This window comes from Solanum verrucosum, unplaced genomic scaffold (assembly GCF_900185275.1).
Source record: "Solanum verrucosum unplaced genomic scaffold, falcon-dt-bn FXZP01000117.1, whole genome shotgun sequence".
NCBI classification, from domain to species: domain Eukaryota; kingdom Viridiplantae; phylum Streptophyta; class Magnoliopsida; order Solanales; family Solanaceae; genus Solanum; species Solanum verrucosum.
Genome location: NW_026020014.1, coordinates 678244 through 696326, shown reverse-complemented (window position 1 = coordinate 696326; position 18083 = coordinate 678244). Strand labels below are relative to the sequence as shown.

Sequence of the window (18083 nt, the reverse complement as noted above, 5' to 3'; positions counted from 1 at the left end):
GTCTTTCTTCTATCTTTTCAAAATTCCGGCCACATAAACTTCTGTTTTTTCTTCCTTTCTGGAACACTTTTTCCAAATTCAACCAAAAACTAAAAATACTTTCGTCAATTCAACTATTAATCTTTTGACTTATCACAATTGATGATGTCATTATGAACAAATTTACTGTGGAATATATAAAATGATGATTGAAGAGTAGGTGCATTAACGTGTCAAATGCACAAATTGATCAATATAACAATCGCAAAAATGATTTCCTATACTCACTTAAATTTAAAGTGAATATATTTTATAAAGAAAAACATAAAATTGAAAAAATATATATTTATAAAGAATCACCAAAATCAATTAACTCTATAACTGCCAACTAAGAACATAACAATCGCCAACGTACCACTAGTTAAATACTCAAATTAATTAAAAGAATAAGTCAATTTTGTGACAATCAATTATTATTTGGGCATACGACCAACAACACAAATTCAAGTACACTTAAAGTTGGACTGGTGGAAATTAGTCCAGGTGATTTATGAAACTTATTAATTACATAATTAAGGAATAATTCTAAAGATCATACAAGTTTAAGTTCAAACTTTTAATTAATGATTAAAAAATAAAGAACTTTTACAATCAACATACCATATCTTACCTACAATATTTAGTAATTTAGCTAGAACTGGCAAAAGATCATGGAGATCATAATCCAATTAATTAATTGCGACTTGTTTTATCTTTACCATAAGAATCATAACGATTAGAATGTTTTCATTATATTACTCATATAACTGATACTAATTTTGTGAGACTTTTTTTTACCTCATAAAAAAATAACCCAAGTTTTCGTTAAAATAGAAGTGTCACTAAAGCTTGATTAGACAATCTTAATTGTTCAATCCAAATGTATTGATAGATTTACCTTGGTAATTAGAAGGGGTACCAATTTTATGACCTACAAATACTTTTTAAGTCATACAATTTTTCTTTTTGGCTATCGATAAATTAAAATATAACTTAAGAAATCCTAGTAACGTTAAATTATTTTATTTTATTCAAAATATAATCAATCATAACATAATTTATTTTTTAGGAAGCATATCATCATCATTTTTTTTCAATTTTTTAAAGAGGAACAATTTTGGAGACCTTCTTTTATGTTTAGCTACATAAACAAATCTCCCTTGTAATTTGTTATATATATGCGCTTACTTTCTTTATTTTATTTTGTTTTGTTTTATTTGTAACAGTTACTTTAATTTATTTATCACTAATGCAAAATGGAACCAAATTAAAGTTGTTTTTTCACTAATTAAAGCAACGGTATTGAAGGGAAATATAGTGAAATGACATGTTAAGCATGTAATAAAAGATTTTACAAGCAAGTTTAATATTTGACAAGTGTCTCTCAATATTAATTATTGATCTACTTTCACCATTAACACTTAAAGTTGAGGTTTTTAATTAATGACAAAAAGTTAGAACTTTAACGAACAATATATCTTGCCCACAACATTTAGCCAGAGCTGACAGAAGATCATATCCACGAGAGATCACAATTCATTTAATTATTAGTAATTCATCATTAAGTTAAAGTGTCATTGTAAAGCCTGATTATACAGTATTCACTCTGATTTAATTTGTTTATCGAATTTTAATTTGATATGAAATTTGAAGAAGTAAAAAAGAAGTTTTGAATATTATAGTTTTAAACTAAAAAATATATAAAATAAATCAAATGTCATTTAATTTTGTGATTTTGAACATGTTATGTCAGTAGAAAGAGAAATTATTTTTTAAAGTATAAAAAAGATAAGACAAACAAATTAAAACAATGGAAAAAATTGTTATTCAACCCAAATATATTGATAGATATTTACCTTAGTAAACACGAGAATATTAATTTTATGATTCATTATGAATTAAATAAAGAGAACATTTGTTACTCAACCCAAATATATTGATAGATAGTTACCTTAGTAAACACGAGAATATCAATTTTATGATTCATTACAATATTCTTTTCTTTTAGTTATGTAATTATTCTCATAGGATTAATCGTTAAATATTATTTAAGAAATCTTTGCAAAATTTATTATTCAAATTGCAATAAGTCATAAAAAATATATATCACACTTTCTTTCGATTTATATTTTATTTTTTGGTCTAAAAAGAAGCAATTACCACAATTGAAATCAACATATATACCTTTAGATGTGTTTGTCAAAGAAAGTTTCCAGGTAAACACCCACCTTAAAAAGCAAGAAGTTACATAAACAAAATAAAGTAAAAAATAAATAAAGTGGAATTATTAGTTTAACATGTTTATAGGAGATTTGCTTTTGTAGTTAGTGGAATCACATCGGTAAATTCCGCTCCATATTGTCTCCGTTGGGGACATTAATTCCCGTTGACATAATACCATAATCGGAGGTTTCGAATTCAAATTTTATGTATGGAGAAAAATTTGTTGATAACATCATTTTACATGAATTCTATAGTGTGTGATTTGAGACACTGTGTGAAAATCAAAAATAAAATAATACCTTAACATTCTTCTTAAGTTACAATTCAGTTTTTGCCTCAGAAATAATGAACTACTCTATTAGAATTGTGTTATCCACGATAATATTTACATCAAGTTAATAAATCACATGACATAGTGCGTTTATACATAGTTATTTCAATAATTAATGTTATGTAAACACCGACAGATAAAAAAAACAGTACGAAGTCATGAAACAAAGTAAAGAAAGATCGAGCTATAGAAAATTATTGTATTCAAACTTTCAGGACTTTAAAACATCTGAACATTTATATTTCATTGCATTGCAATTTTTTTTTAAAATGGCAAAATTTCATCACAACTATATACTAAAGTAGGACTACATTTTATTTTTTGTTTGAATAATCCCAAAATGCCCCAAAAGGGAAAAAAACAAAACCAAAAACTCCCATGAAAGAAGAAATTTTATACATGCAATAAAAGCATATACACTCTTCATAGCTCCCAATCTTCTTCACACACTTTACAACACTGAAACTTCCAGCTGATAGTTCCTGCGTCGTTGTTTGTTATTGCATTGGCCACCATCTCCGCCACATGCATGAAATTCTCAATAGAAATAAATATATATATTTATATACTAGCAACAAGAGATCTGAGAGAGTTCGGGCTTAAGCACCACCAGGGGAAGATTGCCTCATCAAATCCCTGTAGAATTTCGAAATAAATTTCTCAGCAGCTTCATCAACTTGACTATCTTCTTCAACATCTTTCAGCGGAAACGGAGAATCGGTAATCCTCAACTGCCTCACCGTCGGAGTCCTTCCAAATCCGGGCAGATTATTCGCCGGCGATGCATTAGCACTCTGAATCATTTCCAAAGCCTTCATCACAGCAGCATTCATCACAACAACATCGTCGTCTGCGGTGGCCGGAGCGTGTGCACACGGAAAGAGATGAGCGTGGTGCTTACCGCGCTTGTTGAAGTTGAACGGAAGGTGAAAAGCTGGGTACGCTGGGCTGTTACTGCAACTGAACTCGTACTCGCTGGATGGAGCGCGTGCACACACGGATTCGGGAGTTGAAGAAGAAGCTGATGATGAAGACGATGAAGAAAATTGGTGCGCGTGGTGAAACATGAGATTATGAAATGCGGCTTTGCTAGCGATTTTTCCACGCTTCATGAGTAAGTTGAAATCGAGCATGAATTTTTTCTTTGAGATTCCTTTTCTCAGCATGAAGAAAGCTATTCGCACTATATTCCAGAATTTCTTTGCTATAACTGGCAAATTTTGCTCCATTTTTTTTCTTCTCAACTAAATTCTTATAGATTCGAGAATTGTTTGATTTGGTTTCTGATTGAGAAAGATGGAATTTGTAATTAGATTTGAAAGAGAGGAGAGATTATATGAGAGAAGAAATGTTTTTTTATTTCTTGGAATGAAAAAAGTGTGAACCTATGAAGGGGTATTTATAGTGCTTCCCTAGAGGAACACGACCCACTGAAGTACTTGAATTTCTCTTACTCCTTTTTATTTATTTATAGTTATCTCATATTATTTTATAATTATTTTCTTCGTTCACTTTTTACTTTACTTGTTATTTTGATATATAAAAAATAAAAAAATAAAAAATTTCGTATTTCACCACAACATTAAATAATTGTTTTTTAAATCATTTTTCAAGACATCGTAATAGATGATAGTTTGATAAAAATATCTATATCAATAATTATTTATAATGCGTGTGTCAAATCAAACTGTAACAAGTAAAAAGTGAGAGGAGGGAGTACAAAATTAAGATAAATACAATCATGTTTTTATCATTTTAACCTTGTAATTCATTTTTTTTAAACCTCGACAAATTTGTAAAAACAATTAAAAATTTACTCCAATTTAAATAGTACATTTCGAATTTCAAGATTTAAATAAATTTATATTATTTAAATATTTTAAACGGTCTATATAGTATTTTTATTTTTTTTTACGTAATTTACAAACACAACCCATGACACATTGAGGCGATATGAGACGAGAGAGTACTAATTTTGTGACAGGAATTCTATGTGCTTTATTGTTAAGTTAAAGTGACACATTGAGGCGGTCTACAATATAAAATTCAATAAGTATTTAATTAGCTCAATTATTAGTATTGGAAGTGGTGGTTGGTCATGGACTTGTTTAAGAAGAGTTTTAAGTCGTTAAGTATGTTAATTAATAATTAAGTTTCTCTATTCCTCCAATTATAATTGTCACACTTTCTATACCTTTGAATAGAAAAATGTTAACTTTCCTTCTTAATTTAACCGACTTATTTTGTTTATAACAAGATTTTCAAAGTAGTAATTGTACTAGTATTGTAATAAGGTGAAATTGGAAAATGGTTGATTTCTTTTTGAACATATTAATTTTGGTATGGGGAAATATCATTAAAATTTAAAAACTATGAAGCTATTAAAAAAAATATATGATAACTTTTTATTACTATCTAATCAAAAGGGAAATAGAGGAGCGTCGAGTTAAGAGGGCATTTTCGGGTTTTAGCCGAGAGGGACTTGGGTTTGGCGTAGCCTATACTTTGATGTAGCCTCCCATACATGATATAACTTAATAGTGTGTTGACCAATTTGCCCTTTAGCCTAGCTTTTTTGTAGGTTACTTAAGGGGGGTCTCATATTTTCTTTTCAAAGTTACAATTTACCCATACTTTCTTCATGTGTTTATATTTATATATATATATATATATATATATATATATATATATTTATAATAGAGCAGCTTAAAGCTAGTTGGTCAATTAACTTATTTACCCTTATGGTTCAATTTCCTTCTATTTATATTTAGTGTTTTTTATTTCCCTTATTTTTTAATATGTGATGTATCTGAAAATTATGAAGAGCGTGATACTATAAAATATAAATCACAATAATAAATAACTTTAAATATTTATAAAAATACATATTAAATTTTTGGTTGACTCTCAATATTTCACCTATGTCACATAAAGTGAGACAAAAAAAGTAACATATATCATGTTAAAGTACTATAAATTATAATACTTAACAACTTAAAATGTTTATAACACATTACAAATTTGATTGACTTTCAAAATTTCACGTGTCAAAGGCTTATGCCCTTGAGTACTTTACATAATATGAAATGAGGGAACTCTTAATGTGAAGGTAGACTCAGATCTTCTTATTCAAGTAGTTAACATTTTCCTTCGGTAAGCATTTCCTAGGCGAAGAACTAATTTGCGCATCCAACGATAAGATAAATGGTCTTACTTTTCTTTTGTAATCTGCCAATTGTAATAGATGAAAAAGTTGTGCATAAATTGGAGTGACATAAATTACTATACATCACAATTAATGATCAACAAGTTGAAATATTCAAATAAAACTTGGTTGAATAATCTAATTCTAACCATGCCATATATATTGAGACAAATAACATAATATATATTAGGCTCGTGCTTACCTGAATTTTTGTCATTTGATTCATAAATGTTTATCAAAATACATTTTTATCCTAATAAATATATTAGTATTTCTGGAAGACCAATATATAATCAATAGTTATTTTATAACGTGCTTCCATTTTTTTTGGATTACAAATCTGGTTTTATTAATTATCATCACGTACTATATCTCAAGTGATGATAATTTATTTATTAATAGGTTGATAATAAAGATAAACCTAATGTTAATTAAATTACCCGTACAGTTGGTACAAGTTGGATATTTTCCGTATGATATTTATTTAAAATATACAAGTACACATTAAAAAGGTATCTCAAATGATTTTTTTGAAGTAGAGAAAAAGAGAATTAAAGAATTTAAATAAACTTGTCTTTTGTCATTGTCGTCTAGTTTCCAAAACCCTAAAAAATTGTTAGTATAATGATAAAAACTTTGAGCCGTTTGAGAAAAAAAAGAAGAAGATTTCTTAGGAAGAGAGGTTTTCCCAAAACACGTGGACTTTCCTGTCAGGGAAAGGAAAGAACCTCTTTCCTAATTTACTTAACCCAAGAAACCCCTCTTCTTTTTTTTGGCCCAAATTATCTTTTTGTGAAGGAAATAATGATGATGATTTCTAAAAGCCCAAATTATGCGGAATAGTAAATATTTAGCCTTTATTAGATATTATAGTTATAATTAAAAAAAATGTAATTCACGATTATAGTTTTTCAATTTTTGCTATTCGTCTAATTTGTATAAATTATGAATTTGTATAATTCAATTTTTGATTGAATAAATTTAGAATTTTATATATGTTTGCCCTAAATATTTGTATAACAATTTATGAAAAATCATAATAAATTACTCTGTTGGTATATTGACAAGCGAAGTTCTAAAAAATTCTTAAATGTATAAATACATAATTTATATATACTTACCATATTTGTATATTCGCAGGCGAAAAATACAAACGAGGTGAAATATACAAACAACAGCTTCTATAGCAAACAAAATTATAGCTATAGGGTGTAATTATCGAAACTCTAGCTATAGAGCCTTATTATGTCTAATTATCTTATATTTGCTATTTCTAAAGTTTTCTCTTTCTTAAATTATGTTTAATTCTTTAATATTTTTGTTCTTTTTTTGTTTCATTTTATTAGTTTTGGCCCGTTTAGATTAAATATGAAAATTTCAATGTTTATACTAAAATTACAAATTAAATTCAATATAAATAATCTCAATTGAATGATTTTTTTAAAGTTCGGTTTTAGATAAATGATTTGAAAATTTCAATGTTTACACTAAAATTACAACTTAAATTCAATATAAATAATCTCAATTGGATAATTTTTTTAAAGTTCGATTTTAGATAAATGATTTTGACTTTTGAGCTGTTAAAGACAAGTCTTAACAATTTTAATGCACCTAATAATTTGCTCTTTAAATTATATATAACTTTCTAAAATTAATAAGAATTGATGTCATTTTATCGTCTATGCCGTATTGCCGTATATTAAGTTTTACACTAATAGAACATTTTTCATTTTTATTTAGATTCATCATAAAAAAAAGAATACATGATATTAGAGATTGACAATTAAAATATTTTGTTAATCAATGAAACTATATGTTGTAGCACAAAATTCATCACGAGGAACTCATGTAGTTAATTAGGCAAATATTACATCGTCAGCTAAGTGTGATGTTTCGTTCAGGACTAACACCTTGTTTGGATGATTGTATTGTATTGTATTATATCGTATTGTATTGTTTGAATTCATAGTTAAATAACGACGAAAATACTTACTTTATATAAATTTGGTGTGATCGCGTCATTACCTTACTTTAACATTTTCTTCTCAGATTGTCTTTGTTTATTATTCCCTAGAATCATTTTCAAGACTCAGAACTAAACACTAATTAACAGGAATAATATGATAAAATAATCTTATCGATCATTATTTTCTTAACGGGTGTGTCAAATGTCACGAAGGGAGTAATATTTAAGCTCTTCTTGCATTCACCTCCACATGAATAGAAGGAAACCAAATGATCATAGATATTTTTCAACTTTGGACATATATCAACCATGAGAAATTCTAAGTGTATGTATACTTAAACATCGATATTTAAGTTCAGCCACAACCAAAGTCTACCACATTTTGCTTTAACCAAAAAAAAAAAAGTAGAGGTAGAGGTTTAAATACATGTTAGTTTCAATTTTCACCAGTATTAATTGATAGGATATAAGTACGTATATGTATAACATGATAACTACAGTATCACGAGAATATTAGGGTGACATTGATAGTTCAATAATATTGTATACGTACTATTTCTAGTGGAAGAAAAAAATGTAGGTAAAAAATAATACTAACTTGTATTGAATGGTCGAAATAAGCAAACTTGTGATCATGTCAACCAAGTCGATCTTCTTCTTCTTCTAGTGGCTAATGATAGACTCCATAACTATTTTGTTTATACAGACGAAGATATACTTTCTGAGTTGATTTTTATTCTCGTATGGTCATTCAATTGATAGTTATTATATCAAAAAGTCATTTTTTTTTATTTTGAAGAAAATTAGAATTAAGAAGTATGGAACTTACAAATTATTGAATACATGTACTTAAAATCACAAGGAAATAAATTTGAGAGGGGGTCTCCTATATTATTGACACTCTTGGCTTCTTCGTAAATTTACTTCTTTTATAATTTGACTATCCTAAGTAAAAAAATTATTTCTGTCCCTGTATATGGAACATACACTTACAAACCATAGAATAAAGGTTATAATTTTCATATTTTTTTAAATAATGAAGTCGTAAAATTCATTTTTACTTGTTATGTAAAAACGAGATAATAAAATAGAGTATCGAGTAAACATGATGTAAATCATGAATATTTATGGATTTAAAACTTTTAATCCACATCGGAATGAGGACAAGTATTAATTTGCCATTTCTTTTTTAGTTTGTAATGTATGTACCGTACGTACGTCTAGTTGATCGACAACATATCTAGCATGTATAGTTGATCAAAATAATAAAAATTCAGCCTACATCCATGTATGAAAATTTAAATTCAGAGAAAAATCTAGCACATTCAAGACTATCGATACAAAAATAGAAATAAAAAGTGACATGTAAGTTCCCATGGTCCACAACTTTGTAACTTTTCAGCTCCCAACTTGAAAAGTGAAAACAACAACAATAGCCAACTACTATAAATACCTACCTATTATCTTCATCATTTTACATCCTTAGCCAACATTATAAATCTCAATAACAACATATATATTTTTTGACAATATTCATAATTCAAAATGGCACCTCATGGAGAGACAATTGTTCGAAATCTTAGCAAACCACCTCAACTCTCCAACGACAGCCTAAAAAGGACAATGTCTGAAATTACATACGAGTGGATGAAGAATGATGCAATAATCGATGAAAATCTCCCTCCAGTCTCCGAGGTAGAAAGCGCGAAATGTGAGTGTTGTGGTATGAGCGATGACTACACATCCGAATACATCGATCAAATTCGAAAAAGATATTCAGGTAAGTGGATATGTGGGCTTTGTGCTGATGCAGTAAAAGAAGAGGCCCAAAAAAATGGAGGACAAAATGAAGAAGCATTAACTACTCATATGAGTGCTTGTAGCAAATTTAACAAATTTGGTAGGGCTTATCCAGTACTTAATCAAGCTGAGGCTATGAGACAAATGTTGAAGAAAAATACAAAGGGAATTATGAGGGCAAAATCAATTAGTCCAAGGGAAAGAATTATGCAAAAGAAGAGTGGTGGAATTGCTAGAACTAATAGTTGCATCCCTGCCATTACTAAAGAAATGAGTGACCTTAATATAGTAACCTGATCGATAAAACGTGCTTCCTTGAGTTGTACCTTCTGCAATAACGTATGTACTATAATCGTCTTAATTTTCTGTTTATGGCTAAACTTTGGTGTAACTCCTTTTACCCTTGCAAGGATTTCTTACTTTATAAATCATGTATATGATTCAACCTACTTGATCAATATATGTTTAGTAGCTTTATAATGTTATTAAATCTTGTTTAATGTACTGTTATTGATCTCAAACCTTATTTTAAAGTGTTAGATATTTTTCAAAGAAAAATAAGAATTTGCTAATATACTACATGAGAGTAGTTAGAGACCCTGTCTAAGTGAAATAACCATCCCTCTGCTACTGAGAAGGATGTTCACTTCTTCAAATATCCTTATCCTATATAAGTAGGCGCGAACAGGACAGGGGTCAGATTTGTCCAATGGGAGCAAGAGTAACAATATATGATAATTTAAAGCAGGCAGCATAAGCTTTCAAAAGACATAGCATAAAGTTGCATATGTTTTAACAATAAACAAGTTTTCAACAAACACAACTAGTTCAAAAAGGAGAATATTTAAGGGTTCTTAGGTGTATAGTTTACTGATGATCCCTTTAAAACAGATCTAAAGAAATGTAACAACTTAGACAAATGACCAGTTGACAAACATGAAACAGATACAATGAGCAGTATCTTCTTCGTTCATAACTTTCCATGCCACTGCTCTCTCATAAGAAATAGGTCTGCTCATGCTTGACAAGCAAATTCCCCCTTGTAGACATGCAAAACCCTGTCAATCAATAAATAACAATTAGAAACTGCAGCAGTCGTGTCTTCAAGCAAATCTAAAAGGGGCATGCAACTCGATTCGGGAAATCATTACTTGCTACATACAATACTACTTTCCATATAAAAGGAGTGAGTACCAACCTGTTGCATTATCTGTGGGAACTCAGTGCAGAGGTTCTTCTTTCCATGATCATCAAATATTTTCTCCAAGGTAATATCTTGAAGTGCAACCAAGGTTGTCTCGAGCATGTCAAGACCAGCCTGATTTGCAAATGTGAAAACTGGCAAAGCCTGCAGAAATATTGAACTCAAAATTTCATCTACTCGAACAAACTAAAAGGTAAGAGTGCTGCAATTAGAGTGGTGCTTTGAACAAGCAAAAGAATATTAAAAGAGGATTTGGGAACAAACCTTAGCAGAGCAGCAGATAATAGCATCTGAGTGATGCCATAGGCTTTTGAGGATTGATTCACTTCCTTGATCAGTATTTGATTTCAGAAGCTCCACGCCCAAAAAGCACCTTAAGAGAACAAAAAAATTAACCACAACAGAGACTGGTGTTAAACTCAGAACATAATTACATGCACATAAACACCCATTGATTTCCCTCCTAGTAACGTCCCATATAAAAAGAGGATTGAGCTATTTCTAGAGTGTTAATCATTTCTTTTGATGAACCAATTTCTGGAAAATTACACTCGTGTTAATCTAAACATTATACATTTAGATCAACTTATGTAGCCAATATGTATTTCATTTAGAACTTGGTATTGGAAAAGCGCAACAGTTGACTGGATGAAAAACTGAAAATAATTACTTAGTGTGCTCCTATGTTAGGCCCACACGCAAGTATATACCACATACCTGTAACTTTGGCAGATCCAACGAGCTAATGTATGTGCTTCAGGAGTCCCCAATGGCAAACGAAGACCTCCATGAGAACCCAAGTGAGATGGTGAAAGTGCTAAGGCAACTCTTTGAACAGATGAAATAATGCTTCGGACATACTGTCGAGCCATTGAAGCAACACTCTCTTGCATGTGGCTTTCAAAAGCAAATTGAAAAGCAATTGTCATGACAGATCTTGATGAGCCACCACTAGTGTGAAGGTCATTGGCCGCTTTGTTTTCCGCTGGGCCAGTCTCAAGAGCAGAAGTAAGATCAAGGGTACGATTTGGACTGGACGCTTCCTGCACAAACGAAGCGTATTGGTAAAAACATTGAGGATAACAAACCAAATGAACAAATACCTAAAAGAATAAGCACTAATAGGTGTATACGAAACCCTAACCTTTCCAGATTCAAGTGAAATAATGCGAAATCCAGACGGAAGCAATGGTGCATCATCAGCAAAAGAGGCATCAATAGGAGCAAACACGAGTTCGGCGCAAGTTCCAACAGCATTTTCATCCATTCCACTGCATAGCTGCATAATTTTCCTCAGATTAGAAATTCTTTCAATTCAAAGAAAGATATTCTAAAAATCCACAAGTGAGGGGTTGCAAGACATTGAGAATGGCCAAGGTGACAAGAGGGTGTTGCTCCGATGGTAAGCACCCTCGCTTCCAAGCTTAAGGTTGGAGTCACCAAGGGAGCAAAAAGGTAAGAGCTTCTGGGGGAGGGGTAAAAAAGAGAGAATGGCCAAGCTGAAAATATGGACAGCAAGAGCACTCAACTTACACATGTGCAGAAATAAAACTTACTTGCAATAGAAACATATCTCGTGGCATTATCGCATCCTCAGGAGAATGACCTTCCAACTTAATGACCTCCAGCAACTATAAGCAAAAAAGAGCACATTATCAGCAAATAGGATGAGAAACCACAAAAAAATTATTCAAACAAGGCAAACTGGAACAGTTCAAATAAACTAGGAATGCCAACAGTGCAGATAAAATAGAACTACTAAGCTTGCCTCTTCATGCTCAACAGTGTGAGCGAGTGGAAGTATCACTTGACCCCCGAAGTTACCAACTCGAGCCCCAGGTAAGCTGCAAGGACCAACTTTAATGGCTGCAGCAGCATAAGCATCTATATTGTTGTCTGCCCATTCAGATCGATGTTCACGAAGGAACCTGAGAAGTATAGCAGGAGGCACATTCTGGACAATAAAAACAAGACAACTGTGTTAAAAAGAAAAAAGCAACATGGTCAGCAGCCAACCCTCCTCATACCCAATCGCGTCTATCCAATTATAACACAAACAGGAAACATTTACTTATCCACTTAAACAAGTAAATCAGCAATTCAATTTTATAGTTTCAGCATCAACATATTGAATAAGCAGACCTGTAGAAGCATTGATGCTTTTGCACACATAACCGCATTGCTCATCGGTGAAAATCCATTTGCAAAAGGAAGGTTTAAGCCCATCAACTTGTCAGGAGAAGAGTTCACAAGGATGGTAACATCATCCATTCCATCGCTATCGAGCATTGACCAGCCCTCATCAGCTATACCATTAAGAGCCTCATTGAAGCCTCTGCCAAAATAATTCATAGTTTAAATGACAGAAAGAGTAGAGAACATTGAAAGAGAATCCATCAAAAAGTAGGTCATTCAAACCTGCTCAGCCTCTGGCTTAATGCACGTAGAGCTGCGGGTCGTCTTCCCCAGTTAGTAACATTAGTCTGTGAAACCTCCTGTGCAATCTGCCTGAGGTAGCGTAGTGCCTGCAAGGAGGATGTATAGAGTCACCAGAATGCCAATAGTATTCTCTAACCTTGCACATGGTATTGAATCAATTTGAGTAAAAGTTCTTACAGCCACTGTCGTCTTCTGAGCTAGCACTGCTGATGACTCATAAAGTGGGCGTAAGACTTCAGGCACACTCCATGCCTAACAATAATAATAGTGTCAACCATACCACTGCATAACTAGGCACAATGAAGGAGAACAGGAAATATGGACAATAACTTTACCTCTAAATTCATATGATCAACAATGTGGATAATTGAACCACCCCCCTCACAAGGTCTAATCAGGTATCCACTAGGTAGGATTTCTGCTCTCACAAAATTCTGAACAGGTGGCATACTTGGACCATTCTGAGTATTTCCAAGTGACCTTTCACACACCTGGGTATTTTATAAAATATGACATGTTAGTTCATGAAGCATGTGAATGCACAAACCAAAAATATGTGAAGTTGCAATTAGCGAAAATACGCCATTTGGCTTAAAGAGTAGTTATTCTCAAGCATCCTGTTATATACAAAAGCCACTAATTTATACCAGGAAAGATTGCTATTTATGCTGGCACAATCAAGTGACACTTGACCAACATTAGAAGAAGAAATTTACATTTTGTGTAGGACTTGGCAGAATATTGAAAATAGAAAAAATAAAAAAAGGACTTGGCAGAATATAATTTTTATATTAGAAAAAAGACTAGACATAATGAAACCATACCACGAGACTGCCATCATCCATAACAGTTGTATACCGTAAGAGCCAGAAATCACGGGCAGGTGCCAATGTTGTTGGTGCATAAAGCTAAAAGAAAAAATGTTTAAAGTTCATCAAGAAGGTATAAAAGGACTGAATGCACAAGCACGAGAAGCAACAGTACAGTAACCTACCTGCATGTAAAGGAGTTCAATGGTTCCACCATTGGCAGTAGGCAGCACATTGAGAACTTCAACAGCCCGGCAGTCACGATACCAAGAAGGTCGATCCTTAAGGATTTCGGAGACCTAGAGAGATCTCAGACAATTAATTTCATATTACAGTGCCAGAAATATAAATTTCAAAACAGATAATTAGCTTACCCTCGTTGGCTCTAGACCAACCAGGCCACAAGCTCTTGCTGCCACGCCAGTGCAACCATGAGAAATAGCAATGATTCCAATGGAATCCGGACCAGGCTATGCATTTCAAGAGAGAGATGATTAGAAAGAGTTAAACCAGTACTGAGTATCTGTAACAGAAATAATATAGCTACAGAAAAAGGAGACTGGAAAATGTGTAGTGATATATAAATGCCCTCATGGTAAGTGGAGTACTGTACCACCATTTGCCATCACAACTCACAAGCAAAAGCCTGAATGATGACAACTTTTATCATAATTATGAGCCTGAGAAAGAACACTGATGCACTACCTAGAAATCCCAAAACTGTTGTAATGCAATTTTGCAATATTTTATACAATAATTATAACTGACAACTTCAAAAGAGGCCAACGGCCCATATATTTTCTTCCGTGGACCTACCAAATCGGGCTATAAGATAAGATACAGTTTTATACTAATTGATGGACTAGTAAGAAGAGCTTCCATGGGAACTAAAAAAAAATATTGTATTTATATCTTTGATTGATATGTTGAACAAAGGAATTGTCTGCTGTTTGGTAATTTATTGACATCATTTATGAAGAAAGGTGAAGCAGCCAATTTCATGCATTTGGCTCTAACACTCGGTAGTTTGCTAATACGGCTACATAGTACAGACATGAATGCATTTGCTAGTTTAACCCTTTAATTACATATGAGTTCATTAGATTGATATTTAACTAAGAGAAGAATTCCAAGACATAATTTAATAATGAACATTTGTCATTGCATATCTGATTAATTGTGCTAAAAGCTAAATCAATCAATTAATAAACTTACCCCTATTCCAAAGGAATTTCTGTCAACCTTATGAATCTCTGCTATACACATTCCAGACATTTGGACTCATATTGGTCAAATATGGAATAAATTGTCTTTTTGTACAAATCTGGTCGTCTTATCTTTAATATTAGAGTTTCTTTACACAGCATAATATTAATGTATGCTTGGTTTTAAATTGCACAAGGATTTGTTGCAATAATACCCTTGGCCTATTTACAATACTTTCTCCAATTTAAAAAAGAGTTCTATAATACTACCTCTGAGATAGTTTTCTGTGACACTATTTTCTAATTAGTCCATTCTAAAAAATGACACATTTATTTGGAAACATCTAACTATAAACTTCATATTTTACCCTCAAAGAGAAATCTTTTTTAGTAACACGACAGTAATGCCATGATGAATACCACAAGTTCCAAAAATGTTACAGTCACAGAAAATGTTATGGCATGTTTAAAGAAAACAAATTTCGAAAGTTCCTCGTTTTTAACTTAAACTGCGTCACTACTCAAACTATGTCACATAAATTGAAACGGAAGAAGTAATTAATTTATTTTTTACAGTAAAAAGGCATTACTTTAAATTAAAAATACCTTCATTCCAGGCATTTGGACCCACTCAACAGCAGTTCCAGTAGCCTTTGAAAGAAACTCTGTTAAAGTTTCTTCTGCAATGGACAAAAGTCTGGAACAAAGCACAAATACATAGCCATAAGCCACAAACACAAAAAACAAGAGAAATGGTTACAAAGCACTATGTTTAAAGAAGAAAAGGACCCAACAACTGCAATCCCACTCACTCACCCTGCAGGACTAGCATCCCTCGGGGGATGCTGAGATGTCAAGTGGTGCTGACCACTAGTCACCACTGAATCACAACTGGTATCTTTCGTAGCAAGCGGAGTCTGCATTTGAGTTGAGAAATTATGAAACTTACAGTTCGATTTAAGCCCACATTAGTTTGAAGGGAAAGAGCAAAAAGGGTCTTAAATTCTTACACTGTGACTTTGCCTGCGAAAGTAGCCATTTTCATACACCAGTTGAGAAACTTGCTTCTGTAATCTGTCATTTTCTTCCATTAATAGCTTGTTCATTGCCGTCAGCTTCCTATTCACAGACTGAAGCCTTGACGCCTCTTTCCTCTGTTTCTCCCTGCATCTATATTTAACCAAAAATTGGAAAGAAAAAAACATAAATTAGCTAATGGTATGGCTATAGATTTAGTTGAAACTTGAAAAAAGAAATGCTTTTGATGTTTGTTGAAAAATGGTTTTTGGGATTTGAAGCTGTGTTAGGACATGCATTTTAGTAAAACCAAAAACTTGGAACTTAGAAAAAAATATTGAAGACAAATTTTCAAAAAACTGACCAAATATCATGAAGGAGCTTGTCATTCACACATTATTAAGTAGGAACAGAAAAAAGAGAGAAGAAAATGAAAAGGGGAACCACAAGAATAGAACATTTTTATGCAGATAACTTCAAATGCAATTTTAAACAGTAAGTGAATAAGATTTGTGCAAGAAGTGAACCCAAGATTGAATTTTTTTGTAACAAAAGCTAGCTTTGAAGTGCAATTTTGCATAGCAGTAAGATTTAACAAGAGAATAGAAGACATTTATAGTACCTTCGATTCTGGAACCAAACTTTGATTTGCTTAGGTTCAATGTTAGAGAGGATAGGACATTCTCTGATAAGCTGCTGACGGCGCATTGAACTTGGTTTAGGACAATCATGATAAAGCCTCTCAAGAGCTTCAACCTGCTCAGGTGTATACCGGACATACTTTCCGTTATCCAACACCGACTTACCATCCTTGCAGGAAGCCATTTGTCTTAAATCTTACAAACTGAAATGCTTTGCCCTTTATGAAAGAAAACAAACAAGCTCTGTTACTCTGCTTCTTCTTCACTTTTGTCTTCACAACAATTCAACTTTTTTTAGCATTATTCTTATTGGGAGCTCTGAACAAAATGAGAATGTCTTGAAGTGACCTTTTCTTGGTAATACTAAAAGAGAAAACCAATTTACCAAACTGAAACGGCACTAGACAACTTGTATCTTTCGATTTCAGAGCTTCCAATAAACTACTAAAAATACACACTTATCTTTCACCATTACCAAAAAAAGAAAACAGAAGAATCCAAGTATTCCTCAAGAACCCAAAAACATTATCTTTAACAGCGTGCCATACATTTCCTTTGAATCTTGAAACAAGATAAAAAGTGTGAAAAACACTAAAAGATCCAAGCTTTAGACTTCAGAAGATAAAAACAAAAGAAACCTAGAAACAGATCTTCTTCATGTACCCAAAAATTGAGGCATCTTTAAGTGTTTCAGCAAAAAGTAAACCAGCCCAAGAACCCCCTACAAAACTTTCAAAGACTACGGAGGAAGATCTTGTAGGCATGATGAGATATTATCAGAATACGGATCTTGGACTGGTTAACAATGAATGAAATTGAGTTGAAAGGGGTGTAAATGCAAGAGAGAAAAAAAAATATAAACCCCGGATTTGAGAGCGACCCTATTTGGATTTGGGAAAGTGGGTATCTTCACAAGTGAGTAGCCATTGTATATCAATGGTCCCTCTGTCAACTTCTTTCGGCTTTAGGTACAGTGGGGGGGGGGGGTAAGGAGTAGGGAGTGGGGGAGGATATTCTCACTTCTTTTTACTACTCTTTTCAGGCCAATCACCTATACTACACTACTGCTACTAATACTACTCTGCTGACCTCTGTTCGCCGCACCAGATTTAGAATACTTTTGATTAAGACATTTTATGACCACTATGCCCTTCATGATTATTTTTTTTAAAACAAATTGTTTATATTGTTTTTATTTTAAGTTATTCTAGGTTGTTGAACTTTT

General features: G+C 32.2%; 3 protein-coding genes across 3 annotated transcripts; 1 reads left to right on the top strand and 2 right to left on the bottom strand.

Annotated features, from left to right (window-relative positions):
* Positions 1 to 2946: 2946 nt before the first annotated feature.
* Positions 2947 to 4018, bottom strand: LOC125820807 (uncharacterized). The gene has a single exon (XM_049500245.1). The coding sequence runs from the start codon at positions 3799 to 3801 to the stop codon at positions 3172 to 3174; it is 630 nt and encodes a 209-aa protein (XP_049356202.1). The 5' UTR covers positions 3802 to 4018; the 3' UTR covers positions 2947 to 3171.
* A 5270-nt stretch (positions 4019 to 9288) lies between these two features.
* LOC125820808 (uncharacterized) lies at positions 9289 to 9914 on the top strand. Its single transcript, XM_049500246.1, has one exon. The coding sequence runs from the start codon at positions 9289 to 9291 to the stop codon at positions 9838 to 9840; it is 552 nt and encodes a 183-aa protein (XP_049356203.1). The 3' UTR covers positions 9841 to 9914.
* Positions 9915 to 10417: 503 nt separating this feature from the next.
* LOC125820802 (homeobox-leucine zipper protein ATHB-15-like) lies at positions 10418 to 17334 on the bottom strand. Its single transcript, XM_049500239.1, has 18 exons — positions 16840 to 17334; positions 16211 to 16370; positions 16017 to 16117; positions 15807 to 15897; positions 14370 to 14465; positions 14181 to 14294; positions 14011 to 14094; positions 13522 to 13677; positions 13364 to 13438; positions 13166 to 13272; positions 12890 to 13082; positions 12516 to 12701; positions 12304 to 12378; positions 11892 to 12026; positions 11465 to 11790; positions 11012 to 11120; positions 10742 to 10891; positions 10418 to 10601 (listed from the first exon to the last, which is right to left on the bottom strand). The coding sequence occupies exons 1-18, from the start codon at positions 17040 to 17042 to the stop codon at positions 10455 to 10457; spliced, it is 2508 nt and encodes an 835-aa protein (XP_049356196.1). The 5' UTR covers positions 17043 to 17334; the 3' UTR covers positions 10418 to 10454.
* Between the last annotated feature and the right edge of the window lie 749 nt (positions 17335 to 18083).